Source organism: Marmota flaviventris, chromosome 4, assembly GCF_047511675.1.
Source record: "Marmota flaviventris isolate mMarFla1 chromosome 4, mMarFla1.hap1, whole genome shotgun sequence".
Lineage (NCBI taxonomy): Eukaryota > Metazoa > Chordata > Mammalia > Rodentia > Sciuridae > Marmota > Marmota flaviventris.
In genome coordinates, this window is record NC_092501.1 from 99,859,063 (window position 1) to 99,882,573 (window position 23,511).

The 23,511-nt window shown below is 36.8% G+C and overlaps 1 protein-coding gene across 2 annotated transcripts in view; it reads right to left on the bottom strand.

Moving 5' to 3' along the window:
* Lmo7 (LIM domain 7) overlaps positions 1-23,511 on the bottom strand; it is a 214,120-nt gene that overhangs the window by 88,686 nt on the left and 101,923 nt on the right. For both annotated transcript variants that reach the window (XM_071611447.1, XM_027938081.3), the window contains exon 4: positions 9,027-9,133. In XM_071611447.1, the coding sequence (XP_071467548.1) occupies positions 9,027-9,133 (107 nt within the window). The remainder of the gene's footprint in view (positions 1-9,026; positions 9,134-23,511) is intronic.

Genomic DNA, 23,511 nt, shown 5'->3' on the forward strand with positions numbered 1-23,511 from the left:
TTTTTTCCTTCTCAGTATTAAGCCAAAAAAATGTCTAACAACATGTCAGCCAAATTGTTTATGCAGATACACTGATTCCTTTGAAGATTATTTCCACATCTCAGTAAATTAAAAAAACACTGAAAAGCATTTCAAAAAAAAAATCTGGCAGCCATCAATAAGATTCTAATGTAATAAGAATAGATATACTTGATATTTATTTAGGGATTCCTCCCCTAAATTGCTCTAAGCACACAGAGCAAACCCTTGTTAAACTGACAGTACTTAAAGCAAACAGAGCTCAATTCAAAACAGGTGCTTCTCTCAGTGCACTAAATCTCCACTTTTTCCTTTTTTTCCTTTTTTTCCTTCAGAAAAATTGGCTTATCTGAACTATGTTGACTTACACTATGTTTTCAAACCTACTCCTTTTTGAAGGAGAGAATACACTGTAAAAATTACACCTACCATTTACATTTTTAAATTTTAATGTGAGACATTTAGATTTACATGGTAAGCAGACTACCTTTCCTTAAAATTAAAGGTTTTTCGGTGACTCCTGGGCCAAGCCATCTTCAATTTACTGAGCCTATGTATCAGTGGTTTCTGAAACAGCAGTACTAAGCTCTTCAGAAGATAAGGTGATAACATACAACTCTGTTTCCCAGTTTAGAAGAGATGTTCAGAAAGGTATATGTCTCTGAGAAATGAAGGATTAAGCAACCATTCTCACCCAGGACTGGGGATCACCGTGATAGAAATGATACCAGGGCAATTACCCCTAAAATGTAACTGTTTCATTAACCTAAACTCTTAAAAACAAACAATAGCCAATAAAAATCTTTCATGCCATTCTATTTAATATTTGAAAGATTTTACTTTTTAAAAGAAAAAAAAATCAAATTGTGTCAACACACATCAACATAAAAGTGTACTCCTAGTTTCTTGACATTTTCTCGTTGTTTACAAATAAAACCAGAACTAAATACTGGGCAAGTCTTTTCATGTCAAAGACAATGCCTATTGCTATGTATAATTTTAACACCTAGGGCAAAAACCACATGCTTTGGTTAATTTAATCAAGCCTTTTTATGCTGTTAGTATAGTTGCCTTTTGATGGACAAATATGAGAGGTCCAAAAAAGATCAGCTAAGTTTTTTTTCTGGGTAAAAAAAAAAAAAAAACTGTGGTGTGTCTTTGAGCTCAGCAAAGACAAGATTATGAATACCTATTCCAAAATGAATAATCATAAGTCCTACAAAAACTTCTCAGATAAGTTCTGATCTCATCTATCTAAAAGATCACCTATTTGTGAACAAAAAACTTTTCACATAAGTGAAAGAGAAAACAGGCAATAATAAAAATAAGCCAATCAATCTGAAAGCTCTGAATCTAAATTAGTATTCTAGATTGCCTTTTTTTAATTCATTAAAGTACTTTTGGGTTATGCTCTTTTTGAAAATACAGAAATAAAGTTTTTTAAAGACATGTTAAAATACATAAAATGTGTCAGAAAAAAAAACAGGAAAAAAATTGAGTCTCGAAAAAGTTAATAAAACTGAACTGGCCCCACATACACAGGGGCAAGAGCAAATAAACTTAGCTGTCTGTACTTTGGTCTCCAGTCTTACTATTCTAACAACAACAACAACAAATGTAATGAGATAACTAAACATAAATGTCAAAAAAAAAACCCATATCTGTTTTAATATCTGCCCCGAATAGAGAGAAGGCATAAGACTGAAACAGCCATTCTCAAAAATAAAGTCCTGTAGCTTATAATCACAATTTAAGTAACCAGGGATGATTTTTTTACTCCATATTTCCCTACAGGTACACATACCTTCACAGGATCAAAAAAAAAAAAAAAGATGGCCAAGTTATGAAAATGTTCACAATAATTACTCAATACCATTTACTGAGCACTAACTATAATTCCAGGGGCATACACTTTACATACATGACTTTGTTTAATCACCACAACATTCTTATGAGGTAGGGGTATCACCCAAGGGGTACTGTTGGATGAGTTCCAAGCAAAGAGTCCTTAATCTGTCTTATTTACTGAAGTACTCCCAGGGTTTAGCACAGAACTTGACACAGAGCAGACAACTATTACTTGCCATATTGAACTTACAGAGAAATTAATCCAGCATGAAGAGGAAAAACAACCTGTGTAAGGTCATTCAGCCACCAAAAAGAACAGGATATGATTAAACTCAAATCAGGAGATACCAAATCCTCTGCACTCATCCAAGATGCTTCTGTCCACCACAAATTGCTACACATCTATGGAATGTTCTTGTTCCATTCCAGGGAGAAGTGACTGAAACCCAGCCTGGGGTTTAATAGAGACAGTTCGTTTGAACTTCTCTCTTTAAGCTTCTTTGTGTTCATATTCTTCAAATTGTTTTTAATTATGCCAGAGTCAAAGCTAGTATGACTAGGGTAAGAGGTGCACTTCAGTGTTTAATGCTAGACAAAGGTAAGAGGGACCACAGCAGCCAGCTTGACTGTGGAAGCAGTAAGCCTTACAGTAAAATCATTGGTAAAATGTCTTATTAAAATAAAACTAATGACTCTTCATAAGAAATGACCTCTATTACGGGTTCTTGTTCTTCAAAAATTCTATTCCTTGCCATGCAGCTTCTACAAAATATTCCAACTACTTATATAATCACATTTTTCCACCCAAACTCTGAAGATTTTAGATTTATTTCAAAAGATGATACATAATTGGTAATCATGATAGAAAAGGCATAGAATATTTCTAGTACTTCATGTATACATATTTATGTAAATATACATCCTTCCAATGTCAGTTAAACCAATTAGTATTTGTCATTTATACATCAACATAAGAATTCATTGAAACTTCCACCGACTACTTCGAAAGGCACATGGTGCAAAGTTCATATTTTATATTATTACTCACCACAAAGAGGAAACCAACCCTCTTTTAAACTGTACAAGTTTCGGATTGCATTGTAATATGCCATATCATTACTCTGGCATGATAAGTGAAAGGCAATTGAAACCAAAAGTTCATTGACTGCTTTGCCAGACCTACTTGCATTTGAAGGATAAGAACAAATAGATGAAGACTTATGAATTTCTCCCCATGTTCAAAGCTTGGTTTTAAAAGGTTCAGGAAGTCTTCCAAATTAAAATTCAATTTTTAAATAAGCATTTACACCTATGGTGTCAGGTATCAAGGAGAAAAAGGAAATAATATGTGCTCCCTGCCCTCAAATAGTCTCAGAAAAGTTACACATAGATGAGAAAAGTGCTTGATACCCAGCTGAAGCTACTGTGTCACCAATCAGAAAGTTTCCTGTTTAAAAGCTTATACAATTTCTATCTTCCTAGAGAACCCTATACATTTTTTACACATGTATTCCAATGGTGAATTCATGGGCCTATCTCCCCAACTATCATGTGAATCCCACTGAGAGCAGCTCTCCATTAAGTACCTGTCACATAGAAGATGACAAATGCATGAATTCTCTAAAACCAAAATTTCCTTTCCCCAGACTGTCATTTTGTACTCTGTAGCTTCAGAAAGAAATTCAAGCATATACACCCTGCTACCTCTATCCTTACACAAATGATCAGTTAAACCAGGCCAGAATAGAAAATGAAACTCGAGAGATTAAAAATAAATGCTTACTACTTCTATAGTTACTAGCGAAGCTCATATTTTCAAAAACAGCTGAGAGAACTATAGATATGATAGAGCGTGGAATTTTAAAAGTTAGATTCATTCAGCATAAGCAGCCCTACAGACAAAATTTTGAGAAAGAAGATTATCTTCCACAAGTCTCTGAAGGGCCTTGATATAAAACAAATGCTATCTGATCAGGGGAAGTGACAAACTGCTGTTGTCACCCTGTCATCTGCTCATGAATTGACTCATATCAACTGCTAATCAGATCAGGCACCAAGTGAGACTCTTTGAAACAATGAATACACATGAGGTAACTTTTAAAGATAAAGACCTGGCCAGATCCAGCATAAAGTCATACCCAGCAGGCGGAAGAATCAGACCCTAAAGCTTTTCGGGGTTTGAGGGAGCAGAGAGCTCAGTAAGGAGAAGTGCCATCTAGAAACTTGTGTATCTGAGAAATAGATTAAGAACTTGAAATGAAGAAAACAGACACAATTAAAATTTCAGTCCTGCTATAGCTTATCCCAGACCTGCCTCATATTCCACAACTTTTCTTTGCACCTAAGACTCTTGGACAGTCAAACTATGCAATTAAAAGAGCATTTACAAACTAGGCCACACATTTTTGCTACTAGCCTTTAACAGAAGCTCAGACATCTGAAGAATTAATGTCCCCTCCCAGTAAATCCCTATCCCCAAAGAATGGCTGAATGGGACAGAAATGTATACAGTACAATGAGCTTCCTTTCTGTTTTTCCCTTCTCACAAGATGATAGTAAGGGAACATTTGAAAATAATAACATGAATTGGCAGGTGGAATTCACCATGTTCAAGGTACAGATCCAAGATTGGATCATTAACCTTGCTTTAAAAAAAAAATTAAAATGTTGAAAAATTCATTTGAAAGACACAGATTTGGGAAATAAAAAAATATATATATAAATCTAGATTAAATCAGAAAAGGGCAGAAATTAAAGAACTCAAAATAAGTATATTTTTACTTGCATGAGTAAACCTTAATACACTCACACCCATCAAGCTCAATTTGAGAAACTGTTAGAAAAGGTTGTCATCTGGGAACCTGACTCCTAAGAAATGACTTACAGCATTGCCACAAAAATCAAGCACCCTTTTGAAGCTTTAGAAACACTTCCATCTTTAAAATATCATTTTTAGCCTCCTTTATTTTCATGATGGAAAACGTCAACACTAATTTTGCTTCCAACCACTGTTCCTTTGGCAACTAGCACATGTAAAGACAGATTATTAATTTCTGTACCCTCACTTTAGTACATTTTAATAATTTAGTCAATATCAATGTTTATTAAAGTTACATTTTATACTTAAAACATTAATACCCTAAATAATGGTGGAGAGTAAGTCTCTACCAGAAAATAATTTATTTGAATGACTGAAATATATTGTGCTCCAAAAAACTGCCATCCTGTAATTATATTATGAACAGAATGTATCTGAAGAAGTGCTAAAAAAGCTGGATTGAAAGAGTAAGGGGGTGGAAAGTAAAAACATGTTTACAATCTGTTCAAATTCTCAACCTAAAAATTTAGATTTAAATCTGTTAAAGCAACGGTTTCAATACAGGACATAGTTTCTAAGATAAGTTGCTAAACATGTAAAAATAAAATTGTTAATGTTAAGTTTCTAGCTTTCTTCCAACTCTGAGTACACCAATAGAGGACCTCTGACCTACCCTGTTGAGTTACTTTCACCTATAAGCAATTGCTCCGAACTTCTATCAATGACCAGATGCCACTACAGAGACCATGACATTTGCTCTCACAGGTCCCCAGTATGCAGTGGCATGTGCATATGGTCACTGTACTTAATCTTCTACAGATGTTTTACAGAAGGTGTGCATAGACAGCTCTGTGAAGGTCACACCACCTACTCTCTGTGGATTGTGTATGATAAATTCAGTATGGATGTCTATGTTAAATTCAGTAAATGGCTATTACAATGTAAGCTGAATTTCACACCCTTAGAATGGAACAGACCTTCATCTACCCCCTATGGAGAATAAATCACAAATTTGCTATTGGGAAGAAAGAATGTAAAGATGGATCCTATCCATTAAATCAAAGATCTCAAAATTAAAAGTGGCAATTGACTCTTGGAATAGATGAAATACCAAAATGAATGGAATCATTCGAACATAGGAAGAATTCAAACTACTACTTCCTGTAATGTAAAATAAATCAGAAAATTAAAGCATATGTAAGTATATATAATTACAGACATATAAAGTGTACTCTGGTTTTGTTTCACTTGCGAAAAGTTAAACTGTAAGTCTCAAATTGCTGGAAAACAGTTTTATTTAAGGGCCTGAATTATTGAAGTTATCTACTAGCAACTTCTGCTATTATTCTCAACACACAACTCTCCCAGGTTGCACACACCCACTCCATATTTATTCTCTCCACACACTAACAAAAAGCACCTCAAGTTCACCAGCACAGAGGATAATATCAACTATCCATTCCTGTTTGCTCTCAGTATGGCACGGTTACATTGCACTTGCAATGAGGCCAATGACGGCTCTATACACTGTTAGGTGCAACCTAAGTAGCTGAATAATGACAGACCATTTAAAATAATCAGAGCTTGACACATGTTGGTTCAACTGAATGTATAGATGAGCAAAATAATCTCAAAGTATTTATACACATGCTCAGATAAATCACAATAAGCCTTCACATTAAAATAGATAATAAGCCAGGCACGGTAGCGCACACCTATAATCCCAGCAGCTCAGGAGGGGGAGGCAGGAGGATCATGGATTCAAAGCTAGCCTCAGCAATTTAGCGAGGTGCTAAGAAACTCAGTGACACCCTTTCTCTAATTTAAAAAAAAAAAATACAAAATAGGGCTAGAGATTTGGCTCAGTGGTTGAGTGCCCAAGTTCAATCCCTGATACACCCTCCAAAAAACAAAAGAAAATAGACAATAAACGTAACACAAAAATGGAGCAATTACTATATATCTACAAGTAGTTGCATTCTAATAGTGTGTCAAAAGTCTGTCACTGTCAGTATCCTTCATTTCCACATGGCTATCTTGCTGGCAAAGAGGATTCAAGTATGGAATTCTAAGCCAGTTTCTCAACTCCAGCATTATCAGAAAAATTCTTCATTATTGAGACTGTCCTTTGCACTCAAGAGTATTTAGCATCATCCCTGACCCAGTGGATGCCTGTGGCACCCCTCCCCACCTATGACAACTAAAAGTGTCTCCAAACATTGACAAGTGTCCCCAAGGAGGCAAAACACCCTCCCATTGAGAACTACTGACCTAATCAAGTCCTTTAATCTACAATAATAATAGGACAATATTTGACCTATAGGAGCCTCCACATAAGAACAAAAACTAAAAACTACAATGCATTACTATTTAGTAAGCAATTATTTGCTTTCCTTTAAACCTGCTTCCTTTAATAAAAATGCTGTCTCAGGGCATAAGAGTTTAGCCAACATTTTTAAAGAAGTCATTTGCCAGCTTTCTTGTGTCTCAGCTGGGAGGCTCCAGGGCTCTGGAAATGGCAGACCCAGAGCCAACCAGTCGTCCCTTCATCCCAATGATCAGGGGAAAAGTTCTTACTCAAAGTTCTCGCTCAGGCATCCTTGCTGGAAAGACTGAGGCACACCTTGCTTTGATAGACTTGTGGTTTCCACTGAAACAAGTTATTCTGCATACTTCTTACTACAGCTGTAAATACGTGACCTCTCGGTTTCACTTTGCCAGTAATTTAATTTCATTAAAGGCTGAACCCAGATACTGATTTTTCTTAAACATTTCAGACCCAATAGCTCCTGAAATAAGCTCCAAGAAAGCTTGGTACATAGCACACTTGAAATTAGGAACCAACAAACATGTTTTGCCTATTCCTTAGCCTACTCAAATATAAGATGCAGAGTTTCAAAACAATAGGATTTCAGGGGAAAGCAATCTTATTCTTAATTGACACCAACAACTCAAGCAAAAGATGACTTTTAAGATCTAAAGTTTCTCTGCCTATCAGCTGTGAAAGAATATGCTGATTAGGAAAAATAGAACAAATGCATTTAGAAAATTTTTTTCAACCTCACATACTACAGAAGGAAACATTTCAGTAATAAAACTTAGGATATCTCAACTACCTTTCAATTAATCAAAACTGCAAACTCTTCCCTGACATGCACATAGCGCTGCCACAGAATCAGAAAAACATTCAACAGATACAGAAGCAGGTATGTTTGAAACTGCTCATTTAAAAATATGTATTGTTAGACTTTAAAAGCTAATGCTACCTGAGATTTTAGATTGTACTATTAGAAGACACTGTATACGATCAAAAATATTTATGTAGTTATTTTCCTTCATTTAAAAAAATGGCCATATTTAAGATTTTTATACTCAGTTTTTAATGAACACTGAAGCCACTATCCAGAGACTATTAACTACATAAACTAAATCTTTGTCCAAATCGGTATAAACTGATTTGTTTTACTTTCATTATCTCTACAGATAGAACAAAGTATTTATTTCCTCACTTGGAAAAATGTTAGTTAGGCTTAAGAGCCCTGGTATGGAGGTAGTTATCATTAAAAAATTAAACAATTTTCCTGTCACATTTATCTGGCAATATGAGTTTATTACTGATTTCTTGAAAGCAAATTAAATTTATAGAAAAACAATCTCAGAAGAGCTTAAAATCAGAGTTCCTGAAGCCATACACTCACATATGAACACCATTTTCCACCCAAATTTCAAGAGTATACCTACAGACATGCTTTCAAGCCCACTTTGGCTTTCTTGTCCAAACTACTGAAAAAGTGAGAAACAGTTCATTTTTTTTAAAAAAAAAAAAAAAGCAACAACTGACAAGGTCTTCACAGGCATTACATGTTGGTCTCAGGCACTTCTACCTTCCAAATACTAATAAAGTTTTTTTCACCACTGTCCCACTCTAATTTTTTATGTTAACATAAAATTTTTATGTATCTTAATTCCTAATATATGAAAAACTATCTTAAAATAATTATTTTTACTGTGTGAACTATAACATGATCTCTAAATACACTTGATAAATATAATGAATATGCTCCACATAAGCAACCAAACACTACCACATTGGACAAGCATTAAAATATGAACTACCACTTTGGTCAGTACAGAGATTTACAATAAGACTATGAAATGCTACCAATTACAGACAACTTCACATTCACAGTCCCTGAGCCATTTTTTAAATAGTCTAATCAGAATAAGAACACAGGAAGACAGAGAAGAACAAATTTTCAGTAATCACAAGCTCTCAGCAATTATTTCACTTAAGCTGCAAGTCCTAGTTTAAAAAAATATATAACAAACCAATGAAACTTACTTGACAGTGACTCGATTAGATAAATCCTGTAGATCCCCAGGATGGAAAAGCTGGGCTTCTTTCAATCCAATCTGTTCACAAGCTTTCAAAAATACGTTTATATTATCCTGTGAAAAGAATTGGAAAGTGAATGCTTAGCCGAGCTCGTTCTCAAAGGTTACAAATTTTTATGATACAACTTCCCAGCTTCAAAGTCCAATTACAGTCAGCAAAAGAGACGGCAGCAAGACCCATCCAAACATATATCAGGAAAAAAAATACATGGGCACAAATAGCCTTTCAGTCTTCCAGAGCATAAAAGGCAGTGCTATCTTATGTGCAAGCATACACTGCTTCTGTGATCTTTGTGACTGGCACGTTAAACATTACCTGTTATAGGACAAGTGCCTAGCCACTGAGCAGTAATCTACACTTTGATGTCAGCTCTGTTCTGCAAACAAACGCCCTCTTCCCAGCTTCGCACGACAAGCCTCACCTCTCCTCTTTAAAAATAACTCCAGCTACTGACATTCACCCACCCAGAAACTGTTGGCAAGGAAGAAATAAGAGGAGGAACGTTCTGTTTCTATGATTACAAATTACAGAATGACTGTGGAATACCACACCTGGAATCTGGGTTTGGTTGCCGAGCCAGCTCTTGACGGACAGGGAAACCATGCTATAAGACCAAGGAGAAGCCTGGTGCTCATTGGCTAAATCACACAGTTTAGGAGTGGCACATTATTCACTCCCTGCACCTGTTTAAAGAGCTGCCTCCAAAAAAAGAAAAAGAAAGAGAGAAAGAAAATCTATCCAAGGCTCTCCTCATATCTAATTTCAAAACCCAAACCTTTCACTCACAAACCAATGCTTCTCATTAATGTAAATTGCTGTACAAACACGGACTACTATGTGTCCTATTTTACAATCAGCTGCATTTCAACCACACACATTTGGTTACCAAAATTAGCTTGGGCTTCATCTCTACTACTCTTAACAAAGATGTAATGTTCTGAACAACTAATAATAAAAAAATAATTAATTAATTAATTAATTTAAAAAAAGAAAGCACTTTGTGGGGCCGATGTGGGATGATCCTATGTAAGCTCTTGGTCTTTGCTTTGTCAGGGATTTGGGGTACAGGAGTGTTCCCCTCACCAGACAACACTTATTCCTGGTCTACTTCAGCATGCGGGCAACACCTCCTCTAAGCTGTATGTCTCCCTGAAACCTCACCTCCCTCCCCAGGAGTTCAGGGACCAGAAGATACTCATTCCCACAGTAAGGAAAGTAAGAATGGTGTGGCAAAGGGAGAGGGAATGATTAGAAAAAGAAAGGAGAGATAAGAAGCAAACTGAACAGCTTGGGTTCCTGGAGAGTGAGGGGAGTTAGGGAAAGTACAGGAGGAGGGGTGACAAGAGAAAAGCAATGCTGATGGCTAGAGAAGTAAGGGGCATCATAAATCAATCTCTATTCATAGAGGTGGTAGATCATTCTAGTATGTTCTTAGTAAAAGGCACTGCAAACTACCTAGCTAGAATTTGAAATCCATGAATCATTTTAAATAAGATGATTCCAAAGATTAAAAAAAAAAAAATTTAAGTCAAAAGTTGAGTAACTCAATGAGAGACACTGAATGTGACTTTAATTTGACTTTATGTAGAAAAAAGAAGAAATAATTTATTGGCAAAATTCCAGGAGAAACAAAAGGTAATTGTAGTGTTGAATACACAATTTCTAGAAACTATACTATCTGTAATTACCAGATGATACATGATTATGGTCTAAAACTGGCCACTGAGGAGCAGAGGAAAACAAATAGTTTGGTTCACCAATACTCCAAATTCTACAGGAAACAATTTCATATAATAAATGGAAAAATAAACTGATAGAAGACTTCCCATCAACTTAATTTGGCTCTGAATGTTTAAGGTATTATAAACTATTGGGCTGGGGATGTACTTCAGTGGTAGAGCACCTGTCTAGCATGTGCAAGGCTTTAGCACAGCAAAAAAAAAAAAAAAAACTTTGTTTTAACTAACATATTATAATACTTTAAACTCAAAGTAAACTTATGGAACTTCAAGTCAAAACAATTCTTCACATATTTTATAGAAGTATTATCAACATTCATCTAGTTGACAATATGTACAGGTTGACAAGGACAAATAAAGCCACACATTCCTCAAAACCCATCTAAGTCTTTAAGGAGAAACCACTTAAAATCTAAAGTGACTACACCTCGAGACAATATTCAAGAAAAAAATACAATTAACGATTACATGTTAGTCTTATGTAAATCCTCTATCTGAACCAAAAAGCAGAATATCTTTTAAATGGTTGACTTCAAGCAGAAAACCTGGTAAATAAAGTCACACAGAGCCTATACAACAGAAACAGCCTGTACTTAGATCAGAACTAACCTACATCGTGCTTACTAGACTTGAGCCCACTGTTAATTTATTTTTGCTATTTCAAAAGACCCAGGCAGAGAGCTGCCTCAGGGAATATACAAAAGTATAAAATTTTCATGTCTGTTGAAACATCAGGAAGCCTTACTTAGTCATACCCAGGAAAGTATTTAGTCCTCATTTGATGGAACCATTTTTACTTGAAGTTACCAAAAATGAGAGTAAAAATAGATGACAAGTGGAAACAAATTTTATCTAATTGGACTGGTAGCCAGAACTCCAAATTAGCTCACCACTAACCAACTGCATGGCTTTGGAAATCTTAGTTAATCTTTCTGGCCCCATCTTCCCTATGTGTTGTAACAAGTAGAGTGTGGATCTGTAACCCATTACAAGGACAAACACTTCTCTCTGTAAGGGGAGGGAAGCCCTTCCCTCACCCAATCTGTCACATAAATACTTCATAACCCAACTTACATAAAATACTCAAAAGCCAACATGTCTAATCCCTACACTTTCAGTACCAAGAGCAGCTTCTTAGTAAATTTTTTAAAAAATAAATCCTAAAGTTATCTATTTAAATCCTTTTATTTAAAAATTTTTCTGTGAGTATGAATAAAGGCAGAAACATAAACAAGATTTTCTCTCCAAAATCTACTCCACCTGATTCATTATCAATTATCTCTCCTGATTAATTATTGAGAACTGAATGCTAACTAACTATAAGGAAGACAAAAAACTCTACAAAGACTCTTGGGTTTGTATTAGTTCTGCATAGTACCTCTATTAGTTATCTATTGCTGCATAACAAATTGTTCCAAACCTTAACCTCCTAAACAATGGACATTTATAATTTCACATCATTTCAGAGTTATTAGAAATTTGGGACTGGCCATAACTGGATCATTCTAACTTGGGGGATCTCTCACCAAGTTGTACTTGAGATGTCATCTAGGACTGAAGTCATCCAAAGATTTTGTTGGGGCTTGGGGTTGTCTGCAAGGTGACTGGCTCATATGGCTGAAAAATCAGCACTGCTTGTTGACAGGAAACTTCAGTTCTTTACCAAATGGACATCTCCATAGAACCTCTTGATAGAAGCAATGATGCAAGAGAGAGCAAGATGAACGTGCAATGTCTTATGCCCTACCATTCAAAGTCACATTCCATCATGTGCTCAATATTCTATTAGTTACAAAGGTCAGCACTATGATGCAGAAATTACACAAGAACATGAATACCAGGTGAGAATCACTAGGGGCATACTCAAGGACTGGCTTCCACATTTCATTCTCTGGAACCCAGTAATCCATGTCTTGCCCAGATATAAAATTCAATACTGCCTCCTAAGGTGCCCAAAATTCTCATCTCTTTACAAGATGAGTTCAAAGTCCAGAACCTTATTATCTAAGTCAGATTCAGGTGTGCAGCAGAGTCTCCTGAGGTATTATTCCTTAAGTACAGCTCTTGAGTTTCTCTCAACCGGACTGTCAATAAACAAAAAGGAAATTGCTTATCCTCCCCTATTCTCAGTATACAATGATGGGACAGGTGTACTACCCTCAGGATAGATAGTCCATTTTAAAGTATGGAGAAATGAAAGACACACCTGAGCCACACTGATCCAACAGGAATTCTCAAATTCCACAAGGCACAGGCTGGAAGTTCCTTTATTAGGACACAGACCAGGGTCTTGCAGAGTCCATGGGTTTTGGCTCCACACTCAACAGTCATCATTCCACCCTAAAAATCATCTTCCCTTTTCCTTGGAAAGTAGCTTGAATTTGCAGCTGTGTAGCTTTCTCAGTCTACTTCTTATCTTTCCCACAGAGATTTGGGGGAATCAAAGGAGTTTTAATTTTATAATCCTGTCTCTTTCAGTCTAAGTTGGCAGTGTTTCTGCAAATACAATTCTCTCAAAGATCCTCTAGATCTTCTGTGAATCTTACTAGACTTCACTTCATTAGACAAACACCTCACTCACTCATGAATCTCTGGAGAAGAAGCCCTTCTCTACCTGGTCTTCTGAGAAGATGAAGGGACAATACCCTGAAGCTTCTTAGAAGCCTTCTGCTGTGTTGGACAGATCTTCCAGGCACCACCTTGGATCCTTCTAGGAAGCTACTTGGATCTTTCTAGGATTTTACAACCACACCCTCAATTTCATCTTTAGAACTTGTTTTCCTGCCAATGCTCTGAATTTGATCTATGTCTGAAAACTATTTCTCAATTCCAGCAACATTTACTGACTTAAAGAGTCTGATGTCAATACCATCAATTCCTGTGTCCTTCCTGTTTATCAGTCTATTCTATGTCCACTTAGAAGACTGAACCAGTTAGATCCATTTCTGCAAAAGTTTCCTGAGTGTACAAGATCAAGGACTGTTTTGAGTATTATCTAGAAATTCTCCCCATCAATCAACCAAATATACTTCTCATGATTATTTAGGCCTGCAATTCCCAGAAAAGGCCTGTGTCTACTTTACGCAAAAAAAATTTCAATAGAGAGACTGTTAACCCCTTTGAACCTGAGGACATGATGATATAGATCAATTTAACCTGAGGCCAAGAGACCTGGTGATTCCAATTTCTTTCCTATTTGTGATGCATCACCCAAGCCACTGCCTCTTGCCCTGGAATTGACAGTGCTAAAATTCTTAGCAGTTAAGTGTCAGCAATCAAGAGGTTGTAGATAACCTCTGAAGCAGAGAAATTCAACTGAGTCCATATCTTAAAATAATGGTTTGCAGACACTGGACCCAACTAGCCACATCAAACATGAGAGGGGGGCTATGCAGTCATCCCCCAGGTAAGGCTGATGATATACAACTGCATTACTAGCACCTACAACTGAATGCCAAGTCCACAGAACAGAAGCACTGGCCTCACCTGGGAGCTATTAGAAATGTACAATCTTGAGCTCCATCTCAGACCTACTACATCATGGAAGACACAGGAAGGAGATCCCCCAATGACACAAGGCTTTGGAAACAACAATGTTTTTGGCAAACAAAGTGAGTAAGTATTATGAAATAGGACTTACAGCCATGTTAGTTAGTTTTTTGTCACTATGACCAAGATATCTGACAAAAAGAACTTAGAGGAGGAAAAGTATATTTTGGCTCATGGTTACAGAGGTTCAGTCCATCGTGGGTCAATTAGATTTCTCTGGGCCTGAAGAGAGATAGAACATCATGGTGGAAGGGTATGGTAAAGGAAAGCTGCTCAGCTCATGGCAGCTGGGAGGTTGTGGGGTGAAGCACACGCAGATGCAGCCTTCTAAGGCACATTCCCAGTGGCCCACCTCCTCCAGCCACACCCCATCTACCCACAGTTATCACCAGTTAGTCCATTCAAATTGGCTGGACTGAGTAGGTTACAGCTTTCATAATCCAATAATTTCAGCTCTGAATATCTCTTCATAACACAGGAGCTTTAGGGGGACATCTGATATCCAAACCATAACAAGGAGAGTTTCTCTTTACTGTACATGTGAACACCTAGGGATTATGGACTTCACTAGTAGACAAACTGTCAAAAGTACTTGAATTCCATTCACATGATATTAACAGTGATCAATCAAAGTTATTTTAAAGCAACTTATAAGTAGAGAAGTAATTAAAATATATTCCAACTTGCATTTTAATTATACAGTTCCCACTAAGAAAGCAGTTGAGTCACAATCTGATCAGTTAGCACTTGTTTTTTAATTTATTATTTTGGCAAAATCATCCTCTGTCTTATGGTTTAGCTAATAATAAATACAATCTGTCAAGTTACACCTACATTTGATGACTATAACATACAGGTAAACATTCATCAGAAATCCAAGTTAACTGTGAGAGAAATAAGTAACTACTCTGATCCTTTTTCAAAAAGGCTTTCCTTGGTTATCTATTTCTCCACAAAGAAAAAGGTCTGGTCATTGCTGATAGCAAGGGAGTCAAAGACAGGAGAATAGTGAAGATCTGTAACCTATAAAAATAGGAATAGGGGCCAACTAGGAAAGCATAAAGGAACTGCCAAGAGACACTGAGGGCCCAAGAGATTATGCATGGTAACGATGCCAGCAGGGTGGCGACTGATTTTTTTGCCAGTGTGCTTGGCAGAGCAGGAGAAAAAAACCACCACACCAAGCAAGGCAGAGCTGAGAATTGGCAAGTCAGGGCAGCTGAAAGCCTAAAGAAGGGCTGAGTGACTGGTAGAGGCTGGTTACTGAAATGTTTAATTAACTCAGATTACACTTAACTAGCTACACAAGGGCAATAACAGGCTTTGTCAAACTGCAACATGAACCAAGTGACAGTCCTTTAGTTTATTCAAATTAAACCTTACATTGAAAGTGAAGTAATTAAAAAATGCACTTCCTCTTTTAAAAAGCATTGAAACAGATCCTTAAAACTCTGTCCTCAAATTATCCACATTCTGTGCTCCAAAGTAAAGCCAGCAATTTGCCATTAAAAAAAAAAAAAAGGCCATGTTATAATGATGTTAAAACAGACTTTATGAACGATAAAGCATATTTAAGGAATGAAAACTACATGGCAAGACTAGAGAGCTTGCAGGGAACTGGCACTTCTTCCCTGCAGCTTCCACCCACCCTTTAGGAATCACTTTTGCAGATGATGTTCCTGGATCCTCAGCCCTGTTAAAACTTTTCCAGTCCTGGGGACTTGCTGCTTCATGAGGCTGACTCATTTTTCAATCATTTTTCAAACCTAAGTCATGAAAGTCCAAAGACTCTCTCACTGTAAATGTAAAACACTGATCGATTCTAAACCCACCTACCCACCTGGGATTCAAATATAGCAGTACAACTCAATCACTTCACATGATCCCCTCAGCTACTGCCCCAGTTCTTCCACTTGCTCCTCACATCATCTCTTTAAATGTCCCTTATTTTCTCCACACATCTTGTCCCTCAAATGATGCCTTCAACTGAATAGCTAGTTTCCCCCAGGCTACTATCTATTGAGTTCTTTATGTCAGGGAGTAAACAAATTATCTTTTCCAAATTCTCATCCAAAAAACATTGTGAAGTCTCACTGTCCCCATTTTATACATAGGAAAACTGAGGCTTATATGGCCTGTCCAAGATCATACATTAACTTATGAAGCTGGGATTCAAATATAGCAGCACAACTCTTGAATATATGTTCTGTGTTATTTATAACCCCTGTATTGTTTCCTATTTCTGCTGTGACAAATTAGTGGTTTATAACAACCCATTATATTATTTTACCATTCTAAATGTTGTAAGTCCAAAATCAGTCTCACTGAGCTAAAATTAAGATATCTACAGGGCTATTGTCCTTCTGTTGCATTCTAGTATAAAATGCATTTCCTTGCTTTTTCAGTTTTTGAAGAACACCTACATTCCTTGGCTCAAGGTTCCATTCCTCCACCTTCAAAACAAGTTGCCTCAGGCCAAGTCTTTCTCACACTGCTGTCTACCTGGATCTCTTTCTTCTGAAGCTCACCTCGTCTTATAAGGATGTCTCAGATGACAGTGAGCCCACTCGGATCATGCAGGACACTCTCCTCATCTGAAGGTCCGTGGATTAGCAACCTTACTCCCTCCCATCTGTGACCTAATTCTCCCTCACCTTGTAAGATAATCATGATGTTTGTGGTTTATAATGCAGACATCTTTGAAGGTCATTGTTCTACCACCACAAATAAATGCCTCCTTAGAGACAGGTCCTGTGTGTTATGTTCTTCCTTCTTAGTATGAAGCATCTGTACCTCCAGCATGTAACCAATTATCACTCAAAGGTTCACTAACGTTGAGCTCATAAAATGAGGATAAAAGTGTTATCATGAGGGTTTCCTGATAAAAAGACAGGGTGATTTATGTTAAGAGTTTCTAGTATAGACTAAGTGGATCACAAATTAAGAGAAGTCACCTAACTTCTCTTGTTACAGGTGTGGGTACTTTTCATTGTGGCATCTATCTTATACTGTGATTAATTGATCCTATGGAGCAATACCCAGGGGCACTGATTTCAGATTTTACATATGAGTTTAAATGAACCACAGTCTAGTCAAGCAAGATAAGTTGAATATAGAAGAATCTGAATTGAAAATCATGTGATCATATCAGTGAGGTTCTCAGATAAAGGCTTAAATTGCAAGATTATGGACTCATATAATCTTTCTTTCAACTAAAATACACTTAATATCTATTCCTGATAAATATTCTTTTGGAGACTTGGGCCCATCCAGATCATTTTTAATTCCAGATTTTGATACCTAGTATACCAGCTAAACTTCATTGCTATAACACCTATAAATTAGACAGTATTTTCCACATTTCACTCTTTTTTTTAACATAAACAGGATAATATAAATCCTTAAGACAAATGGTCAGAAGCCTTACTTAGGTCTGCATGAATTTAAACATTTATTCATTAAAACTGAGCATTTCATTTTTTGTAGACAAGATTGGCTTCTAGTGATTACCTTGTTTCCTGACCAAAAAAAAAAAAAATTTAAATCACAAAATGTCTCTTTAATCTCTTCCACGATGTTGCCAGGGAACATCATTTAAAATAGACACTGTTTACTTTTTTTCTTAAATTTACCAAACTATAATGTTTTGCAAGTGCCTCACTCTCCATATGTTTTCTCTTGATTCACCCCTTGGCACCACCAACACTCCTCCACCCCCAATTTATTGTCTCAATAAAGTACTGATGCAAAACCCCCAACACCCTCAGTCTATTAGCAGCTTCTGCACACTTTCTTCCATCAAAGCATTTGGCAACTCCAACCACTTCTCAACTGTCCCTGAGCCACCTCCCTTTTGCCTGCGTAACTGTGTTAGTAAGGCTCTCTGAGAAACAGAACCAATGGGATGTCTATGGAAAGAGTCTTATAACAAGGAATTATGGAGACTGAGAATTCCCACGATTTGAGTTATCAAGCAGGAGACTAAGGAGAGCTGACACTGCAGTGCTAGTCCAAGTCTGAAAGCCTGAGAATCAGGAGAGGGGACGGTATTATGTGTGTTCCAATCTGAAAGCCAATAAGCTCAAGACTTAAGAAAAGCCAATCATTCCATTCAAGTCCAAAAGTAGAAAAAAAAAGAAAGCGGGCAGGGGGACAGTATCTCAGCTCAGGTAGGAGGAGTTCCCTCTTACTAGCAGAGTCAGCTTGATTGTACTATTTAAGCCTTCAACTGATTGGATAAGGCCCACCACAGGGGAAGCAATATACTTTACTCAGCCTACTGACTGAAATGTTAACTGCATCTAAAAACACCCTCACTAACAAACCTAGAATTATGTTTGACCAAGTATCTCAGAGCTCCATGTCACTGTCAAGTTAATTCTGACACAAAATTAACCATCAAACCTACTGAAAATATTCAACTGGCTTTCTTCTCTTCTTGACTGCCTTCAATCTAATCTTCACACAGCAACTGTGATCATTTTAATTTTTAATTAACTCACACACCATACAGCCACCCATTTAAAGCATACAGTTCAATGGTGTTTAAGTATATTAATAGATATGTGCTTCCATTAAAAAAGGCAACAATTATCTTCCAACAAATTAAATTTTTCTCAGAATACCCCAATCACCCCTCATCACACATCAAATAAAATACACTCTACTCACCAAAGTCCACAAAGCTTCACACAACTTCACTTGCCTACCTAACTCAGCCATACCCATAGTCCTCCTTGAAGATCTCTATTCTTTGATCTGGAAAACTCCCCCCAGCCCCTATATCTTCCCAGGGTATACTTCTCCCACTATATTCAGGCCCCTAATCAAATGTCAACTCAGATGGGATGTCCTTAGCACCTTCTCTAAACCACTTCTCTACACACTCAATCATTCTTTATCCATTTATATTATTCTTTCAGTGTAACTACTGGCAACTGGCGTATATTTCCTTCACTGTAATTACTGGTGACACAGCTCCCTGGCTGCCAAGGATCAGCAGGCCTACTGGCCCTGCCAAGAAGCAGCAGCGGAGAGGTGGAGCAGTGGAGCAGCAACCAACTGAAGCACAAGTGGCAAGCATGGCCCACACGCAGTGGGGATGCCTATTGCAGAAGCACACTCTGCACTTTTGGCCTGCCACCAGAAAATGGAAGTGGGATAGAACTGGAGACTATCATGCTAAGTGAAATAAGCAATCCCCAAAAAACCAAAGGTTGAATGCTCTCTCTGATATATGGATGCCGACTCACAACAAGGGGGGGTGGGGGAGGGCAAAATAGAGGTACTTTGGAATAGACAAAAGGGAAAGAAGGGAGAGGGAATGGGAATAAGAAACAGTAAAATAAATAAGATGTTACTTCCCTATATTCACATATAAATACATGACCAATGTAATTCCACATCATGTATAATCAGAAGAATGGGAAGTTATATTCCATATATGTATAATGTCAAAATACATTCTTAAAAAAAAAAAAAAGAATTGACCAATAGTGTTAGTAAGTTTCTAAATTTCTAAGCTCTAATAAGCATAAATTCAGGCCAATAGCATTGGCACTTTTTTCAAACCCTAATTAGCATAAGTTTGGGCCCACAGCAGTGAACCAAGTACTACTATATAAGGCCCTAGACTAGCACACTTGGACAGAGAAAACCTACTATCACTCACTCTTGAACTGTAAAGTTCTGTTCCCGTTCTTCAATAAACCCTACTGTTACACTCACTCATCCTGGTCTATGGATTTTATTCTTCAAATTCACAAGACAAGAACTAGGAAAGAAGAAGAAGAAATTGATAGTGAGCTGCTAGGATCTGCTGCAACACTAGTGAGCATGACCTGCCATTACGAGCTGTAACACTTCTAGTCTGCAGACGCCTGCGCAGACCCCTCCCGCCAGCAGAATGGGAGAAACTCTGGTTTCACCTGTCAGCAACTGTGGGGAATGGAGTTTCATCTCAAAACTCCAGTTTCACTGGCACTGTCAGGATATTAGTGATGTGTTGCCTGCTGTTGTGTCCCATGTGCCTAGGATAGTGCCTGACACACAACAGATGTTCAATAAATATTTCTAGAAAGGGATGGATAGCAATAGGCCCCAGATACATCAAGTGACCTGTGCCCTCCCAACAGCTTTACACCTTCAATACTATTTCTATCAACATGATTTGCTGCTCCTTTTGCACTTTCTTTTTTTAATTATACGTGGACACAATATCTTTATTTTTATGTGGTGCTGAGGATTGAACCCAGTGCCTCACACATGCTAGACAAGCGCTCTACCTCTGAGCCACAACCCCAAACCTAACCTAACCAACAAAAGGGACCTAAAGAGAGGTGGTCAGAGTTTATTTGAATGAAACTGTCCTATCTGATATATGTCATGTAATACTCAAATGCTGAATCAATTTTTCACTCAATTATTTTTTAACTCTACAATTATAGTGTTGCTTTAGCAATTCTAATGCATTAATTTAAAAAAAAGTTGCCCTCAAGGCTGAAACTTGGCATATAAATGTTGAAATTAGATTTAAAAACAAGCAAGGTTTGGGAACTCTGGGGAAATGCTCCTAAACATGTGCCAGCATCAGCATTAAGAGATTATGGCTAGAAATAAAAAAGGAGTTTCCTGCTTTATAGCACTACATCACCATGAGTGTATTGGAAGCAATTTCAGTGTTGATACTGTTTTTAAGTTTCCACTTGTAGTGACACTTACCTTTAATAAGCAGCAGAAGAGAAGCAGAGAGTCAAGAAGTCACCATAAAATGTACTGAGAATACTTTATAAATAATTCAATTGTCATAGACTTACTTATGTGTCTTTTATGAGAGCATTAAGGCATTCAGATATTTACTATCTAATATCTGTTACCTTATAATAGCCAATGCACAATCCCCAGTCTATTTGCCAGACTTGACATTGGATAATCACAAACTGTTAAAATGCAGATGGTAAGTCACAAAAATTCCAGTAAAATTTTTATCACAAAAACTCATTTACATTAACATATAACCATGGAAAACAACCTTATTTTTAGTATATGTTTGTTTTTGTGCTATAATCTCTGATACAAGTATAACAACACACAAATTGTTAAATCTATAGTACAGTATATAGTATAGTTTAGAAGAAAAAGTACTCCATGTTTTGTTATTGGTAGGTTTTTTGTTTTGTTTTAAAGAAAACAATATTGACAAACTAGTAAGATTAAGAATAATTGAAATTTTGGGGGCTGGGGTTGTAGCTCAGCAGTAGAGCACTCGCCTCCCACATGCGAGACCCTGGGTTCAATCCTCACCACCACATAAAAAAATAAATAAGTGAAATAAAGGTGTTGTGTCTAACTACAACTAAAAAAATAAATATAAAAAAAGAATAATTTGGGGCTGGGAATGTGGCTCAAGCGGTAATGCACTCGCCTGGCATGCGTGCGACCCAGGTTCGATCCTCAGCACCACATACAAAACAAAGATGTTGTGTCCGCCGATAACTAAAAAATAAATATTAAAATTCTCTCTCTTTCTCTTTCTCTCTCTTTAAAAAAAAAAGAATAATTTAAATTTTAGTGTTTGGGGAAAAGTTACACAATTTGTGAAAGTGGCTCACATTTGGGGTAAAAAACATTTCTTCAGTATAGTTTAATAATGAAGCCAAATTTAGCGATTTTAGTCAAGTTTACTAATATCCTCTAATATTCACTGTCTCTATTAGAAAATATAAAAATTCTCTTTTAATTCAATGAAGCATCAAAATCTAAGGTAATAGATAAAAATTCATTCCAAGACAGTGATCTGTAGAAAACAAAATCTAAAGAGCATGGTAATTCTATGTCTATAGAAACATACAATCTTCATTATTTATCAAATGTGAAGAAACTGGAAACAAGAAATGAAAGAGTTGAGTGTGAACAGAAAGCATGTTTTTGAGGAGTTGCCCCCTTCTCTATCCCATAAGGGCTGATATACATCCATCTGAAAATGGGGAACATGGCAACCAGAATCAGCTCAGTAAGAATAGTGTTCTTCTTGGCTAAGCCAAGAAGAACAAATAGGCCAGGGTAAGTGAATCAGAGAATTTAATTAGTGGAAGTTTTTCCCAAATCTTCTAGGTAGACAATCTCTTCACACTGAGCTACAAAATCAGCAATAAGATACCCTAGGTGTTTTTTTAAAAACTGGTTCCACATCATCTTTCCATTTCTCCCCTTGTTATCAGTCTTCCGTAGTCTTAAAATCCCCAATGTGTTCACAAAGTGTCTTGCTTCTTACCACTAGAAAGCAACTCCTCCAAGACATAGGTTGGGTGTGACCAAGCACAGAGCAAATCTAACCTATATCACTATTCTGTCTCTTGCAAACATACATGGTCTCCTCCTTCCCGTAACCATCCAAATCACATTCCAATATTTCATAAGTAATTTCTCTTCAACCATACAAACATAATTTCTGCCTACCCTACCCAGAAAAGTGCTAACCTTGAATGAAAATAGCAATTATATTCATAATTCTTATATTATTTCAACTTAGAAGAGAAAGAAAAGGAAACTAAATTTGGTTTCTACCACCCAAAAAATACAAAAACAAAAACTCTCTCCTGAGGTCTCATGCTTTGGTTTTATTTGTGGAAAATGCCCACAAACTTCCCCTTTCCCCTTGAGAGAGAAGGGGAAATGAAATAAACAAAGTCATTATGTCAAAATGGTTTTATTTGTTTGTTTTTGTATTGGGGATTGAACCCAGTGGTGCTCTACCACTGTGCTTCATCCTCAACCCTTTTTATTATTTTGAGATAGTATCTAGCTAGTTGCTGAGGTTGGCCTTGAATTTGTGATCCTCCTGCCTCTACCTCCCTAGTCACTGGGATTACACGTATGTACCACTGCACCAGCAAGAATGGTTTTTAGAAAAGCACATGGCAAGTCCTCAGCTGCATCATTTCTTTTTTTTTTCAATTTAATTGATTTTATTTTTTAAATACATGACAGCAGAATGCATTACAATTCTTATTACACACATAGAGCACAATTTTTCATATCTCTGTATATAAAGTATATTCACACCAATTCATGTCTTCATACATGTATTTGGATAATGATCCACCATATTCCACCATCACTGCTAACCCCATGCCCCCTCCCTT